Source organism: Perognathus longimembris, chromosome 19 (genome assembly GCF_023159225.1).
Source record: "Perognathus longimembris pacificus isolate PPM17 chromosome 19, ASM2315922v1, whole genome shotgun sequence".
Classification (NCBI taxonomy): domain Eukaryota; kingdom Metazoa; phylum Chordata; class Mammalia; order Rodentia; family Heteromyidae; genus Perognathus; species Perognathus longimembris.
The window spans coordinates 41,015,255-41,033,066 of NC_063179.1; the positions used below are offsets into that span (position 1 = coordinate 41,015,255).

Genomic DNA, 17,812 nt, shown 5'->3' on the forward strand with positions numbered 1-17,812 from the left:
GGGAAAGATAATTAAGACTGTATTTGTCTTTGAATAATGAAGGTGGTAGGGCCTAGGTGTGGACTGTAAGTAAATGAGGAGAGCATTGCTTAGCAAAGTGTGTGCATTTGCTGAATGGGTCTGCCTTCATTGTAATAAACACCTTGCATCTTGTTTGCAGTCACAAGTTGATGATGGTGCATGACAGTTGTCAATTACCATTCAACCAACTTCTACTCTAAGGACTGAATTAATACCTGTAATTGGGCATTCCTTAGCTGTTGGCTGGTAATTTGAGCTTTTTGTTGCATCATGTTATCGATTCGCTGATTGACTTGCTTTTCCTTCTTGAGCTCATTTCCATAAAATCTGGAGCCCTATGGAGGAAACAAAGCATAGGAAAAATGTCTGAAAGAAAGTATCACTGTTGTGTGACCTGCTGGCTGCAAGTATACATTCCAGAATCACATTGATGGAACTCAAAACAGTCCGACTACTTACTAGCTGGGTGACTTCAAAATTACTTTATCTTTCTGTGATCTATTTCCTTTTCTGTAACAGTAAATATTAAGTTATTGAAGTCATATGACTGTTATGAGACAGAACTAATCACACAGGCTCTGTGAGCTGAGAGCTGCATTCAGTAAAAAAGTGTCCTAGGCCTAAGTCAGCTGGGTCATCAGTTACCTCCTTCACTATTCAAAAAGTTAATGTTAAGTCATCAATAAAATGCAGCTGATACTTAACACCAATCCACCACTGAACAATGCTCAGTAATTTATCAGATTGATAGATATCAAGTTATTTCTACTTTTGGCTAATATGAAAACACTGCCATGAGTTTGTTTGCAAGGATTTTCATGGATATCCAATGTCATTCTCCTGGGTATCTTAAACTAGGATTGGAATTTCTGTGTCATGTAGTAGTGAAGTGTAACTTTAGAGATGGGTTACAGTGTTTTCCAAAATGATTGAGCCAATATACAATCCCACTAGCAATATATGAGGGTTTCAACGTCTCCATATCCTTCTGTTACCATAGGCATTTGTGACAATAATACTGTGAACAGCATCACAGAGTGTTTTAAAATTTTACTTTTTTTTTTCGGTTCAACACCAGCACTTTAATTCAGGACCTGATGCTTTTGTTCACTGGCTAAAGCTTTACCAACTGAGCCAGGCCTCCAATCCCAAAATTTACATTTTCTTAATGACTAACGATGTTGAGCAGACCTCCATGTGCCTATAAGCCATAGCTATCTTCTTTACTTTTTGCCAGTCCTGGGGCTTGAACTCATCAGGGCCTGAGCACTGTCCCTGGCTTCTTTTTCTCAAGGCTAGCACTCTACCACTTGAGCAACAGTGCCACTTCCTGCTTTTTCTGTACATGTGGGCTTCACGCATGCTAGGTAAGCATGCTACCACGAGGCCACGTTCCCAGCCCCTCATATATTTTTAATTGAATTGTTTGATAATGTTACACGATGTTACCTCAGCTCAGCAAGTCCAAAACTTTAGTTATACCTTCTATTGATGCAGTTTTGGCATGATAACACATACATTCACACACAAGTAGAAAAGAAAACTGAAATTACCCAAGCACCAGACCAGTCAGACAAATCTGAGAGATTCTCATTTACAATTAATCGCCAAACAGCTAACGTGGAGCTGTGGCTCAAGTGGCAGAGTGTCAGCCTTGAGTGAAAAAGCTGAGAGTGCCCTGACCCTGACTTCAAGCTCCAGTACCATCACACAGACAAAAATTTTAACGAAAGAGATATTTACTTGAAACTTAATCCGGTTCTTTTAAATAGAAAAGCTTAATTGTAATGGAAGTATAACATAAAAAGAAACAAGGAACAAACCTTTGTGGCTTCCATTATAATTTTGTTAATTTTCTCTTTATCCAGTCCTTCCATTCCTGCTTTGTTGTCATTAAGTCCCATCCTAAGCAGCAGGTCATCTTTGTAACCGTCATTTTTCTCCTCTCTGCTCTCCATGGTGCAAACTTAAAGTGGTTTCTTCTTTATCATCTGAACAAGCATACACAGTGAGGTCTTCTTTAGAAAGCAACCACGGACAGGGAAACTTACAAGTTAAAACAACTGGGAATCTAGTCAAACAACTTTTTAAATGACTGGTAAGAACTCTTTGCTCCAGAAGAATTGCTAATCAAATTTTTGTAATTGATATTACAGGATGACTGTATTCTTGGATAGAGGAAAGGAAGACATATTTTCTGCATGCTTTGTAGCAGTTATTATGCTTAGGGCTCTGCTTATGAACCCTGAACAGCCTTCAATGTAGATATTATCATTCCCTGTATAAAAAGGTAAGACACTTCAGTCTTAGGACATGTCTACCTAAGAATTTCAACAGGTTTTCATTCTGTGTTCAACACGACCATGAGCCCCAAACTCATGTTTTAATCCAGATTAACCCTGTATAGAAATAAATACAAAACAGGTCTTTCAATTATCATCTATTGTGTATAGAGCTCCATTCGTAAGGTAGCGAAAAATATAGGAAAAAACCTGCCTACTTCCAGCAAATTATTACACTGTACAGTGTTATGTCACTCCTAAGGCTAAGAAAAGGGCACACAGGGGCATGCCCATGGTCCTACCAGGGAGGCCGAGGAAGTGGGAACATTTAAGCCTAACAATTTGAGTCTAAGAGCAATCTGAGCAAAGAAAGAAAAGAAAACAGAAAAGAAGTAAAATCTTTCATGTAATAATTCTTTAATATCTCTATATAGTTCCTTGTAGCTTGCTTTCCTATATATTAGCTTACTTAAAAAATTTTATAACAGGATTGATGATATAGCTCAGTTATAGATTATTTATCTAGTATACACAGGCACAAAGTTTAATTCCCAGTATGGCTAAATAAGTAGAAAAGGAATTTCAGGGGCTGGGGATATGGCCTAGTGGCAGAGTGCTTGCCTCACATACATGAAGCCCTGGGTTCGATTCTCCAGCACCACATATATAGAAAAGGCCAGAAGTGGCACTGTGGCTCAAGGGGTAGAGTGCTAGCCTTGAGCAAAAAGAAGTCAGGGACAGTACTAAGGCCCTGAGTTCAAGCCCCAGGACTGGCAAAAAAGAAAAGGAATTTCAGCAAGGTTAAATGAACAGCTCATCATAACTCTGCTAGTATAGAGAAAAACTGGGAATACGTTTACTTTCCCCAACTTTAATGTAGCTATCATGACACCACTGTTGCTTAATTTGAGTTTCAGTTATGATAGAAATAAATGGCTGGGTAAGCAACAGCCAAGGATCTAAGAGAAGCTTCTAATCTATCTATCTATCTATCTATCTATCTATCTATCTATCTATCTATCTATCTACCTACCTATCTATCTATCTACCTACCTATCTATCTAATATATTGTGGTACTGGGGTTTTGAACTCTGCTTTCTCTGTCACTTGAGCCACATCTCTAGGTTTTTCTGCTTTTAGTTTAATTTTTTCAAATAGGATTTTCTGCTTTTTTTGCCTAGGCTGGCCACAGACTGAACTTTCTTTTTTTTTAAATTTATTTGTTTACTAATTGAACACAAGTTTTTTGACAAGGTGTTGTGCAAAAAGGGTACAGTTACATAGTAGGGCAGTGTGTACATTTCTTGTGATATCTTACATCCTTCCTGTTTTTCTCTCTCTTCTCTAGGTCAGGTAGACATATATACAATATACAATGTATCAAGAACATATACAGTATCCAGGTGGCCACGCCCAAGAAAGTTCGCCTAGGGCTTTAAATGCAATGTCAATATTAGACCATATGTCGATGGTAGTCTTATATGAACGTACATACCTAGCTTTTGAGCTATTGTATTCCCCTGAGAGGTCAATTTTTGACCTTTATATGTTGAGTAATTGTTTGGTTTTAGTTACATACTGTTGGGTTGCTGCCCCAATCCTGTGGGGAATACTATTTGACAAGCGGTTTTTGGTTTCAGACTTGGTCTCTACTGTCTCTCCGACTCCCTTTGTTAACAGACAGACTGAACTTTCTATGTATGTCTCTCATTTAGCTGGGAGCACACATTAACCACCATGTCCTGCTAGTTTGTTGAGATAACAGTCTCACTCACTTTTTGTTCTGGCTGTAGTTGGGATTATTACCGTGCCACTGCCAGCTAGGACAGTAGCTTATTTACATGAACTAGAGGAGGCTTAATCACTAACTTCATCTTGAGGAAATTTTCTTAACAATGTTACTTCAATTTGGGCACCAAAACAGAATAAAGGTAATTTTGAACTTAGTACTGTGAAAATGATGGCAGTTTCATAGGGGGTGGGGAGAGGAGGGAGGAAAAGTAAAGTACATGCCTGTTATCTCAGCACTCAGGAGGCAGAGGAGAATTATGAGTTCAAAGCCAACCTGGGCGACATAGCAAAACCCTATAAAAAATAAAGCGCACATCATTCTCAAACTCTGGAGAGCTTTAAAAAGGCTTAATGCTTAAGTCTCATCACATGCCAAATAAATGAGAATGTCTGGAGCCAGCTATTCTAGCTGATTGCAATGTGTCGAGACTACAGGAACCAATGGTACAGCTGTTACTTCTAAGTGCCCAAAGGAGCTGGTTTTCTGTTCCCTCCTAGTTGTTTTCCCTCGACTATCACATTCAGCATTAATATTACACTATTCATTTGTCTTATTCTTCAGTAATGGAATTATTTGGCAGGTAAATGTAATCAGTCATAACTTTACCATCCCAACAATTAGTAGGGGCAAACTGTATATGTATTTTAAAGCTTTTGTGTGTGTGTGTGTGTGTGCGCGCGCGCTCACACCAGTCCTTGGGAGTAAACTCGGGGCCTAGGCACTATCCCTGAGCTCTTTTGCTCAAGGCTAGCACTTGAGCCACAGCTCCACTTGGGGCATTTTTGGTGCTTAATTGGAGATTTTTAAAAAATTCTCACAGACTTCTGTGTGGACTAGCTTTGAACCATGATCCTCTGATCTCAGTCTCCTGAGTAGCTAGGATTACAGTTGTGAGCCACCAACACCCAGAAAGAAATAGTGATTTTTGCTCAAAACAAATCTGTGAAGTAATTACTTCACAGGCCCTGTTGCTTGTGGTTGCAGAAGTGTATGGTAGAACCAAACCTCTTACCTCATCTTAAGCCAGGGAAGAGGGAGGATAGGGGAGAGGTGAAGAGGAGAGAGAAGAGAGGAGGAACAGGGAAAGAGAGAGGGGAGAGGGAGAGGGAAAAGGAGAGGGGGAGAGAGAGAGAGAGAAAGAGAGAGAGAGATTGAGAGAGAATATGAATATGAATCTGAGTCTGGCCCCAAACTTAAGGTCTTAGCTCCCCTAATGCTGAGATCATAGGTGGATGCCACCATGTCCAGAAAAAAAGGTATCAAAGAAAAAAATTACTGAATGGTTTGCTTGCACACCGTACTTGATATATGGATGCTTTCTATTAATTAGCGAGCTCAACTTTGAGAAGAACTGGTTTGGGTCAATTTTGGGCTAGAAAAACTGAGTTACTGGGGAAATTGTGAGACAGGTGGCTTTCTGCTGCTTTCCTGCCTGCTGATGGCTGCTTACTTTGCAACTTAAGTAGTTTCACCATTTAGTATCACTTATGTGTCAATGGCTTCCAGGATTACAGTACCAGTTCAAATGTCTGCCTGGTATCTCAAATTTAACACTGCAAAGCGATCTGTCTCCATCCCCATAGCCACTCCACGGGCTGCTGTTCTAGATGGGGACAACTCTAATGGCTTTTGGTTGTCCACATGAACAGCCTTGGAGTCATTCTTGACCCTCTCATTCCCACATGCCCACACCCAAAACGGGCAGGAAATCCTATGCGCTGTTTCAAAACACATCCTGCATTTGACCACTTCCCACTACTTTTTCTGCTTTCATGATGGTTTGCACCACTGTTATCTTTAGTTGGACAAATGCAACAAGCTCTCAGTCTCTGCTTCTGTACTTTACTCGCAACTTAAACGGTGATGCTTTTCTTCTGAAAACTACAGAATGCTCTTATCTTCTTCTGGAAGGTCTGACATCAGATAATCTTCTTTGCTAAATCCCCTTATCTTATTCAAGTCTTTACTTAATGTTTCATACTCAATGTGCACCTGAAATCCCTGTTTTAAATTAGGGCTTGGCTACTTTCTGATTATCTCTGTATCAAAGAAAAAAAATGGGTACATGCCCTAAAAGAGATTATGGGGGATCCAAGCCTCTTTCCTTTTCTTTCTCTCTGCTGCATGTCTTGCAATGAGGTAAGAGGTTTGCTTCAACCATACAGTCTTGTTACAAACCAACAGAGGCAATTAATCATAGACTGAGGTCTCCAAAACCAACTCTTTCTTTTTATACCTTAATTACTTCAGGTATTTGTTAAATAAGTTCCCTAGTACAGTAATAAGCAACATACTAGGTTTTAGTGCATTTGAGTCACTGTGAGATCCTTTGCGTATTATTACTCATGTCACGGTGGTGACTCCTTTTGTGTTTTATGGGAATTTCTATAATTGTTTCAAATTTTGTAAAAATCTCTCATTAGTCCTGGCTATCCTTTCTCTTCCCATCAGTCATTTAGTGACTTTTTAAAATCTAGAAATCCATAGAGCAAAAGGGAGCTTCTAGAAAAGAAGTTACCTTCTTTACTTTTACCTCTTACTATGTGAATGATTTTCCCTATTTTTTTTTTTTTTTTTGGTGGAAAGTGAGGTTGACTTCAAATAGTTTTTACAAGGGCAGTAAATAATGTAATGCCAGTGTCTGGCATATGACCAGCTCTCGGTCAACAATATCATTTCTATCATTTTTAAAATTAAGCCAAATTTGTAGTTTTCATTAGTGGGAAATTCACTAGTATTACTTTTCCCCTTCATGATAAGGAGATGATAAAAGGCAACAGGGTAAACATCTAATAAAAAGCCAAAGTTCACAGAGCCTATGGGTGAATTTTATTTCTTTGGCTTTTAGTATTCATAGTATTTGTACTATGATTACCAGGAAGTATTACATATGAAGCTCCAAATCTATAAATGGTTGCAAATGTGACTTTATAAACAAAAGTTTTTATTTTAAAAAGGAAAATAGTCAAACATTATAGCCTGATATTACAGAATATAGCCTGGTTCACTTCAACTAAGAGGTAGAAAAGCAATGCACATCCAATTCCAGGTTCCTGTGGTTTAGTAGGGTGCTTCAAAACTGCATTTTCTCTGAAACTATACAAATTCTTCCCAGTCTGATTCTACCACTGACTATTCAAATTACCGCTTAAAAACATAGAGCAAACCTCTATTTTTAATGGTAGTAAGGATTTTTTTTTAAGAATTCTGAAGAAGTGTTAGTATGGTACAGTTCCTCCAAGAAAAGGCACACAAGAAAATGCAAACAACATCACAAGCATTTAGCATATCAACCAGGAAATAATCTACTAGAAAACAAGCAAAATCTACCAAAAGTAATTGGGGAATGGCTTGAAAGTAGAGCGGTGGCAGAAGGAAAGCAAGAAAAAAGAAAAGTCATAAGTAAAGAAAATTGAACTGGGACTGGGAATGTGGCTTAGGGGTAGAGTGCTTGCCTAGCATGCATGAAGCCCTGGGTTGGATTCCTCAGCAAAACATAAACAAACAAAAAGCCCCCCCACCCCAAGTGGTGCAGTGGCTCAAGTGGTAGAGTGCTAGCGTTGAGCAAAAAGAAGCCAGGGACAGTGCTCATTCCCTGAGTCCAAGCACCAGGACTGGCAAAAACAAGCAAACAAACAAACAAAAAAAAAGAAAATTGAACTATAGTAAGTTCCTATGTAAAGCTTGTTTCCTGTTTCTAATACTGGGTAAATAACCAAACCAATAACTTACTTAACATTAATATGTTATTATTCTAAATCTATCAAATGTTCAAATATTTAATAGTTTTAACATTAAATACTAAGCACAAAACTTTTGTGAGCCAGATGTAATGGCACACGCTTGTAATCCAAACTAATGGGGAGGCAGAGGCTGGGAATGTGGCCTAGTGGTAGAGTACTTGGCCAGCATATATGAAGCCCTGGGTTCGATTCCTCAGCACCACATATACAGAAAAAGCTAGAAGTGGTGCTGTGGCTCAAATGGTAGAGGGCTTGCCTTGAGCAAAAAGAAGCCAGGGACAGTGCTCAGGCGGAAAAAGGCAAAAAAAAAAAAAAAAAAAAAAAAAGGCGCCTAATGGGAATCACCAATTCAAGGCCAGCCTGGGGAAAGATCAGGAGACCTTGACTCAACAAAACCAAATACAAATTGGCTAGGAGCAAGTAGTAGAGCACTTGCCTACCACATGAGAGGACTTTGGTACTCCAACAAAACAAAATACCCACAGAAGAAACAAGGAAATTCTCCCCTCCCCCTGCCCAAATTTATAGATTGTAACTGTACTTTTCACTACTTAATTTCAAATACAATGAATTAAGAACACTGACTCTAAATTTACAAGTTTTCAAGCTACTTGACTGACCTAAAATGTTTCCATTTAATTTTCATCTTAAAAACATTTTTAAACTTTTAAGAAAATTGCAAATCCATTTCAGCACTTCAACAATTATTTTTCCATATTCTCCTCCAATTATTTTATGCACACATAAGTGAACACACACATTGAAATCACATGCCCACACGTTTTACATGATGAGAATGAAAGCACAGATGTCACTCTGTATTTTTAACAAAATGTTTTTAAAATTTTGTTGCAAAATGAAATGTAAAACTAAGGGCTAAAGATGTAGCTCAATGGTAGAATGCTTGCTTAACATGAATGAAGCCCTTGGTTTGATTCTGTAGAAAACAAAATAAGATAAAAATCTCAAAAAGTATTTTTGATAGCATTATAAAGATTTTTTATTTACATGTATCATTGAAAGAAATAACACAATGAAACCCTGTGATCTGAGATCAAGTACATGAAAATTGAAAGAAAACCCAAGCTTTTCATCAAAGACAAAAGCCTACTCTTTGACAATTAAGAATATATTCTTTTATTTTATCTTTTCTATTTTTCTCTTTTCTTTTCCCTCCTTCCCTTCCTCTCTCTTTCCTTCTTTCCCTCTCTTCCTTCCTTCTTTTTGACATAGGGCTTATTATGAAGACCAGGATAGCACTGAACTTGTTTTCCTCCTACCCCAACCTCCTGACTGCTGGGATTCAGTCATGCACTACCATACCAGGCTCCTATATTCTCTAAAACAACTTTTTTATTTCCCTACTCATTTAGGTGGTTGTAATGAAGAAAAATGAAATAGAAAGCATTTAGTCAACTTACAAACCCGATTTAACCCAACTGAAATAAAATTCATTCCTCTCAAACAGTAAATTGAAATGTTCTCTCCTTCCCTATCATTTGCAATAATGGTGGCTGGATTTTTTTCACAGGCTTTGAAAGTATCACTGAGCTACATCCCTATTTCTTTTTATCTTAAAAAAAATCTTTAAGTAGTTGTACAAAGGAGTTGTCATTAAACAAAGCAGTTTATGAATTTAAGGCATCTAGATCAATGTCTTTCATCTTATCTTTTTTTTTTTTTTTTGCCAGTCTTGGGCCTTGGACTCAGGGCCTGAGCACTGTCCCTGGCTTCTTCCCGCTCAAGGCTAGCACTCTGCCACTTGAGCCACAGCGCCACTTCTGGCCGTTTTCTGTATATGTGGTGCTGGGGAATCGAACCTAGGGCCTCGTGTATCCGAGGCAGGCACTCTTGCCACTAGGCTATATCCCCAGCCCCTCATCTTATCTTTTAAAGACAAGGTCTCTGTAAGTTTTCCAAGTGGTCCTAGAACTTGTGATCCTCTTGTTTCAACCTCCTAAACAGCTGTGATTACAGGCATAAAGTACTAGGCCTGGCAAAACCATCCTCAATACAAAACGCTTCTGAAACTAAAGTGTAAATTCTAAGGTAATTTTTCCAAAGCCTAGCTCATACATTTATTCTGATGATAAGTTGAATATTCTGTAAAGCCGCCAAGATTCTTTAATAATGAAATATTTTGACTCAGAAACAAATAAAACAAATTAAAAAAAGATTACAGAAGGGTGGGCTACGAATGTGACTTAGTGGTGGAATGGCTTGCCTTGCTTGAACGAAATCCTGGAATCCATTCCTCAGTACCACATAAACAGAAAAGGCTGGATGTGGTGCAGTCCCTGAGCTCTTCTGCTCAAGGCTACTCCTCTATCATTTTAAGCCACAGCTCCACTTCCTGTTTTCTCTTGGACTTTCCTGCCCTGGCTGGCTTTGAACCATGATCTTTAGATCATATCCTTCCTTCAGAGAAGACAGGATTCCAGGCATGAGTCACCAGCGTGTGTGTGTGTGTGTGTGTGTGTGTGTGTGTGTGTTCCTGGGACTTGAACTCGGTGCTTGGGTGCAGTCCCCAAGCTGGTGCTCTACTACTTGAGCCACAGCTCAAAATGGTAGGCCTGGTCTAACCTCTTATAAAAGATTATTTCCAGCTTGCACTGGTGGCTCATGCCTGTAATCCTAATTGTTCAGGAGGCTGCTATCTGAGGATGGGAGACTGATATCTGAGGATGGTGGCTTAAAGCCAGCCTGGGCAGGAAACACTGGGAGAATCTTATCTCCAATTAACCACCAGAAAGCTGGAAGTGAAGAAGCCATTGCTCAAAGTGGTAAAGCATCAACCTTGAGCAAAAGAGCTCAGAGACAGTACTCAGACCCTGAGTTCAAGCCCCATTATCAACAACAAAAAGATTTTTGCCCACTAAAAAGTACGTTGCTTTTAAAGTATTAACAATCCATCTGTAAACTATTGTGTTATATACAATATATTTAAACAAATTGTGAAGATTAGATAATAATAAACAACAGCATCTGAAATCCACCCTAAAAAAGGGAAATACTTATTCTCAATTGGAAATACAGTATTTCCTGTCTCTCCAGGCATACTGTAACCTGGTGGTGGGGAGGAATGTGAGACATGATTCATTTGTAGTAACATTTAATTTTGAAGTTTCAAATATTATAGAAAATAGCATGAAAGGGAGCAAATGTTAAAAAAGTCACAAAACACTGAGCTATTAATTCATTAAACTCTTATGCTATGCAACAGTTTATTAGAGTACCTTAACAAGAGCTATTAACTCATAGAAGGAAAAATATTGTTGACTTACTGATACACACTTACGTGTATGCATGTATATACCTATTATACATATACATAGATAGGTATATACATATGTGTACATATATAACGAGAACTAAATATGTAAAATCCTCTTTTGGGTGTAGAAAACACTGAATTTTAAAAGTTGGTTCTAAGACGCTGCTATAGTTTGGGCTTTAAATGCCTCCCAAAGGCCCAATGACTATAGACCTAGTCACTAGCCTGTGGTGCTATTGGGAGTTTGCAGAACTTTTCCAGGTGGGGTCTAGTGGAAGGAAGTTAGTGGAAGTCACTGGGAGTTTGTCTCTGAAAGCAATAGTAGAACCTCATTCCTATCTTCTTTCCTTTGTTTCATCGCCAACCGGAGGTAAACAGCTTTGCTCCAATATACACTGGCTGCCATGATGCTCTGCCTTACCTAAGCAATGGAGCCAAATGTCCAATGGACTAAAACTTCTGAAAACATGTGCCCAAATAAATCTTACTTAATTTCAGGTATTTGGGCATAGAGATGGAAAGCTGACTGACATGAGACATTATGGTATGTTAAATTTAAACACTGAAAGTTAACTACTTGTGTCTTCTTGGGCAGCTTATGTGGTATCAAGGTCTATGAATCTTAGTACATTAGTCTGTAAAACATCTTTCCAAGTTCCTGAAGGGTAAATGAGTGATCACACGTGTAAGACCTCCAGAACAGTAAAAATACATAGGAAGAATTCAATACATGTGGATTCTCTCTTCTCACCTTCATTCTTTCTTCTCTAAAATGTGCCAGGCCTGGCTGCTGACACTAGCACGTAAATAACTGAAAAATAATTTCCATGATAGAAACACAATTTAAAGTAACATTTTATTTTTGGTGGTACTGAAGACAGAACTAAAGGCCTTGTGCTTACTGAGCAGGTGCTCTATCACTTGAGTCATGCCTCCAATTTTCTTTTCATTGATTATTCTCAAGTAAGGTCTTGCATTATGCCTAGGACAGCCTGGGCTATGATCTTACCTGTGCTTGCCATGCTAATGGGAATGATAGGCACATTTCATTCCACCCAGTCACTGTGCTTCCCCCACAAGCTGGGATAACAATGTCTGGCCATTGTTGATATGGAGTCATGTGAACTTCTTTTTGCTCTGAGTTCAGCTCGAACTGTGATCCCCTGACCTCCACCTCCTAAGTAGCTAAGGTAAAAATTTAAAAAAATCCAAGATCTTATCAAATCTTATCTTCAATTAACCAGTAAAAATCCAGAAATGGAGGTGTGGCTTAAGTGGTAGAATGTTAGATTTGAGCAAAAGCTATGGGATAGTACAAAGGCCATGATTTTTAGCCTCAGTACTGTAACACACACAAAGCAGTAACTGGCACACAAAAATGGCAATGTAGGGCTCAGTATTAGACTGCTTACCTACAAAGCTTCAGGTCCTAAGTTAAACACCAATACTACACCCACACATGAAAGAGCAATAAAATGAGTGAACAATGGATTTTTTAAAAATTTAAAAATGTTTCTTAAATAAACATTTTTTGAATACCAATTTTTATGCAAAGTCTATAATACCGCTAAGGAAGTTAAGGGATAAGTAGGACTTAACTATTTGTATTAATAACCTATTGCATTCTGTAATATATTTTGAGAATATATACATATATATATATTTTTTTTTAAGGCCATGATACCAGAGTTTCCAAAGACCCAAATCAAGAAGACATGCTTTTTTTTTTTTTTGCCAGTCCTGGGGCTTGGGACTCCAGGCCTGAGCACTGTCCTTGGCTTATTTTGTTCAAGGCTAGCACTCTACCACTTGAGCCACAGTGCCACTTCTGGCTTTTTCTGTATATGTGGTACTGAGGAATTGAACCCAGGCTTCATGTATGGTAGGCAAGCACACTACCACTAGGGCACATTCCCAGCCCTAGACTTGCTTTTTGATCAGGCAATATCTACTTTACCTACTAAGAAGAGATAGGGCTCATAGGAAGATACAAGTTGTACCATGCTCTTCTGCCATGATGTTTTGCCTTATCACAGACTCAGAATCAAAAGGCAGTGACCACACATTGAAATCTTTGACCTATTATACCAAAATAAATAATTTCCCCCTTACATTTTAACAATGGGTTTTTATGGACAGAGAAAATCTGGCATTCTCATCCGGTTAATCATTCCAAAGGAAGGAAGGATTCATCATGGTGTAACTTGCAAAGAAATTTTAGAATATAAAATTTGCTGAATGAATGTTGGATGGCACTATTTTTATGTTTGTGCACTGAAAGTTATTTGATACAGTTTATACATGAACAAATGCACAAGGAGGATGTATATACCAGGGATACAACAAAGAAACTGATGATGGATAACTGAGATTTCTTGCTCTTGTAATCATAGCTAGTATATATAAACATACAAATGAAATGTTTTAGTCTTAGGGAGGAAGAACACAGTTGTCTGCTCTTTAACAAGATCATCAGCTGTCAAGATTTATTTACAGTGTGGTTGAATTTTTATAATAGTACAAGATGAAGAAACAGAAGGAATGAAAGGCTAAAATCTATTACAGATGAATATAAAATGTAGAATTTTTATTTATAGTATGGATAGTTTCAGATTTAAGGATAAAAGTCAATGAACAGCTACTTGCTTTTAAAAGACATCACCAGTTTATGTCTTAATAAAAGTTTGGGTTTATTATGTTTTTATTTTTAGTACAAGTTGTAATAAAATTGTTTACCAATATAGTATTATTGTTACTTCTCAAGATTATTCAGAAAATATTAAAAATATTTTAAAAAGTAAAATAATGGCAAATGGCAAGGATTATTTTCCTAACAAACTATGCTATATGCTATAATTTTATCAACCAAAGAAAAAAGGGTAGTTCCAATAGGCTCAAGGGATCATTTAAATTATTAGTGGATAATTAGAACACAGACTTGCTAATATATCTCAGAAAGAAATGGCTGCATAATATGCTATTGCATCTTAAAGATTTTAAGAAAAATGTTCCTTAAATTACTTTATTTGGATATATTAATTGTATAAAGGAAGACTTCACTGTGCTATTTTGGTACGTGCATATAATGCACTTCAATACTTGACCCTTCTTTTATTATTACTCTTCTTATGCCCTTCCCTTTTAAAACTTCCTCACAAATATTTTTAAAATGAGTCTCATGACCTTCTCATACAAAATACCTCAATCATATTCTCCCCACAAACCTATTTTTTCCCTCTCCCACTTCCCATGGTTCCTAACCCCAGAAGCTGTTTAACTAAAGAAATATTATGCAATTTACCTAGAAGAGCATTTGACTTTGACACACTCTACAATGTTTAAACGTTTAAAACCATTAGGACAATCACCACTACATACAGTAAAGTATGTACCACAAGCTTCCTCCATCCAAAGTTTGGGCTAGACTATTCATTAGCTATGAACTTTGGCAACTTCCTAACTTTCTTTTTTTTTTTTTTTGCTCAAGGATAACACTCTACCACTTGAGAGCCACAGTGCTACTTCTGGCTTTTTCTATATATGTGGTGCTGGGGAATTGAAACCAGGGCTTCATGTATGGGAGGCAAGCACTTTTCCACTAGACCATATTCCCAGCCCCACGTCCTTAACTTTCTTGAACTTGATTTTCTTCTATGTAACACAAGGATAATGTGCATCTTGAAAGACTTTTGTGAAGAATGAATAATAAACTTAATAAACCTAGAGTATGACAGTAAATATGCCCTCAACAACTAGATCATAATAGAGCTCTATAATGGAATTTGGTTTTGGTTTTTCCTTAATTGATACTGAGCTAGTGATCTTTTCTCCTGCATCTTGTTAACTGCAATTCCTACAGGTTGCTTGCAATTATATTATTATTATTATTACTATTATTTTATATGTCAAGCTTGAACTCGGGGCCTGGGTACTGTCTCTGAGTTTTTTCTGCTCAAGGCTATGCTCCACCACTTTGAGCCACAGTACCACTTCTCATTTTCTGGTGGTGAATGGGAGGTAAGAGTCTCACAAACTTTCCTGTCGGGGCTGGCCTTGAACTGTGATCCTCAGATCTCAGCCTCTTGAGTACCTAGGACTACAGGAGTGAGCCAGGGTGCCTAGGCAAGGTAGCTTGCTTTTAAGTCATCAATCAACTTATTCCACTCAAAGTGACTTGGTGTAATGACATTAGGAAATAAATTCAATTTTTCCCTCTTTAAAATTCTGAATGACAATTGTTTTCACTGAGATGATAAAGAGACAGCCAGTAGAGGGATTAGATAATAGGTTTAGATAATAGGATTTGAGGACAATCAGATGGAGCAAAATTTAGATTCTTTCAATTCCACAACACTACTTTAACTATTACCCCCTCATAAACCTTTCTTATCCAGTTTTTCTACAATCTCCCACTGAACAGGCGCTTCTATCCCACCCTAAAAGCAAAGAACTTCACTATATTAACATCCCAATAGCAATGGATATATCTAGTATTTTCTACGTTTCTTGAATTTTCTGAAAGGAAAGAGAACTAAATCAAATGTGTATGGTAATAAAAAAGAATAATAAAGTTTGTTATTCTCACCACTGAATAAAGAAAGCTCGTTTTATTCTTTCATTGTCACTGCCTTTTTTTTCTTAACAGTAATGGAGTAAATGAAGTAAATCTTAACCTGTAATGTAATAGTCTAATCATTATACAAAAATCTTTCTACACTTGAAATAGTTTAGCCTCATAGGTACATAAGTTACAACAATGTAGCAAGAACTTTTTTTAAAAAGGAAATTTCTCATATTCTAAATATAACAAAGGAATTCCCTATTAATGGGCACCTAAGTGACCTAAGTACTGCTTAACTATGAATACTGCTTAATTATATAGTCTAGAAAAACATAAAACATAATAGAAAGCTCAATTATAAAATAGACATATACAATGTTTCCATGACTCTAAATTTAGTATGAAGTGAATTTCTCAATAATTCAGTCATTTACTTTAAGATTTTTAAAACCTAGTGTAAAAAGATCAGAAATAAGAAGTGAAGCCATATTAGGCAATAACAAGGCAAAGCACAACGATTCAATATTCTAACAGCGTACTTTTGTGTAATTCAATAAAGAAGAAAAAATATGCTAAGTGGGTTTTCCCTTTGGCTTTTTGAATGACAAGCTAGGGATTAGGTTTTTAGCATCTGACAAAGTATTTTTCTAAAGCTTTATTTCTTAAAGCTTTATTTCTTTATTCCTCTGAATGTCTTTCAATTATGCACTATCATGATTTCACAGTGGGAAAGGCGGATTTAGTAACTATTGTCAATCTAAGTCAGAGTAAGATATCACAGGTACTTCTCAATCTATTTTTCCCCCCCACAAGATCCCAATTCTGTTGGCATCTTCCATTGCTACCAGAATTATTTCTTGCCACTGTGCCTTTACATTCCAAATCAAAGTTTCTTAGTATCTTGGTAGTAAGCAGGTACTCTTTCTACATTTTTACTATGAAAATGTATTGTTAGCTTTCATCAGGAAATCAACACGATAGATAAGTAGCTACAGGACTTAAATTATTAAAGCTACAGGGTTAAAGGTCTCACAATAAGTTTTTCTTAAAACATGCACACAGGAGATGATAACAAGATCTGTTAGCTCTTCCATTGCTCTTTCCGCTCACCCCATCTTTTAAAAAGCCTGCCTCGTTACCTGTCATCCCGCTGTACATCACCGCTGTGATAATAAGGGACATCTAATTATAAAAAGAAACAAAAACTCCTCCCTAATACTTTATTATTTAATACAACTATTGCATTAGACATTCCCGCCCCCCCCCCCCCCTTCAAAACCTTTCTATTCCAACCTATCCTGTCTTTCAGGGACGGTGAACAATGGGTCTCAAGAAGACAAAAAGCTAAGAAAGCACCAGGCTAACGTGTGACCTGCTCTCAATTCCCCAATCCTCTCCACCTGCCTTAGTCACTCACCACCTCAAAACTACTTCCCACGGCAGGAAAATTCTGGAACTCAACATCAATGAGCGCTTGTGGGGAGTCTCCCCTCAAAGGCGGGAAAGTAGGAAGGGTTAACTTCTCAAGGCAAGAACGGGACATCTTTCCGGATTCCGGCCCGGGAGAAGGCGAGCCCCCCACCCCCACCCCCGCCCCATCCATCCTACCCCGGTGTCCCCAGGGCGGCCCCGGCCCCTAACCCACCCGCCACCACCATGCCCGGGCACAGTCCCCAACACGTCCCCCCGGGCTTCCGGGAGGCAGCTACGGGAGACACCCCGGGCCAACCTCACCTGCCTGACAGGCATCCAGCCCGGAGGATCCGTCACAGACACGCTCGGCGGGGACCGAGGCGACGCCCGGCGCGAGAGGTCGTGCACCTGTGAGAGGAAGCCCACTCGCCGCTAGCCGTCTCCAAGGCAACGAGCTCCCCGCCCCCCCTCCTCCCCACGCGCGACACTCACGAGCCGCCTCAAGTCACGACTACAATTCCCAGGAAGCAGCGCGGCGGCGGGGCAGCGTCCCTCCCACAATGCAGCGTGGCGGCGTCCGTCACCCGCCCGCTCCTCTCTCGGCCCCGCCTACTTCCCTACCCGTCGTCACCCGGGAGGGCTGGAGGTAAGACAGCGTGCGGCGAGGGGGCGGGGGGGGGGGGGAGAGTGGGAGATCCCGAACGCTCGGCGTGTGACGTCAGACG

The 17,812-nt window shown here is 38.7% G+C and overlaps 1 protein-coding gene across 6 annotated transcripts in view; it reads right to left on the minus strand.

Annotated features, from left to right (window-relative positions):
- Polk (DNA polymerase kappa) overlaps positions 1 to 17,812 on the minus strand; it is a 50,651-nt gene that overhangs the window by 32,205 nt on the left and 634 nt on the right. Inside the window, exons 1-3 of one of the 6 annotated variants that reach the window (XM_048368281.1) lie at positions 17,413 to 17,545; positions 1,845 to 2,036; positions 237 to 356 (exon numbers count right to left, since the gene is read on the minus strand). In XM_048368281.1, the coding sequence (XP_048224238.1) occupies positions 237 to 356; positions 1,845 to 1,979 (255 nt within the window). In that variant the 5' untranslated portion in view covers positions 1,980 to 2,036; positions 17,413 to 17,545. Of the gene's footprint in view, positions 1 to 236; positions 362 to 1,844; positions 2,040 to 17,412; positions 17,546 to 17,812 lie in introns of those variants that run through there. The other 5 variants (XM_048368278.1, XM_048368280.1, XM_048368282.1 and 2 more) reach the window with 5 other exon arrangements.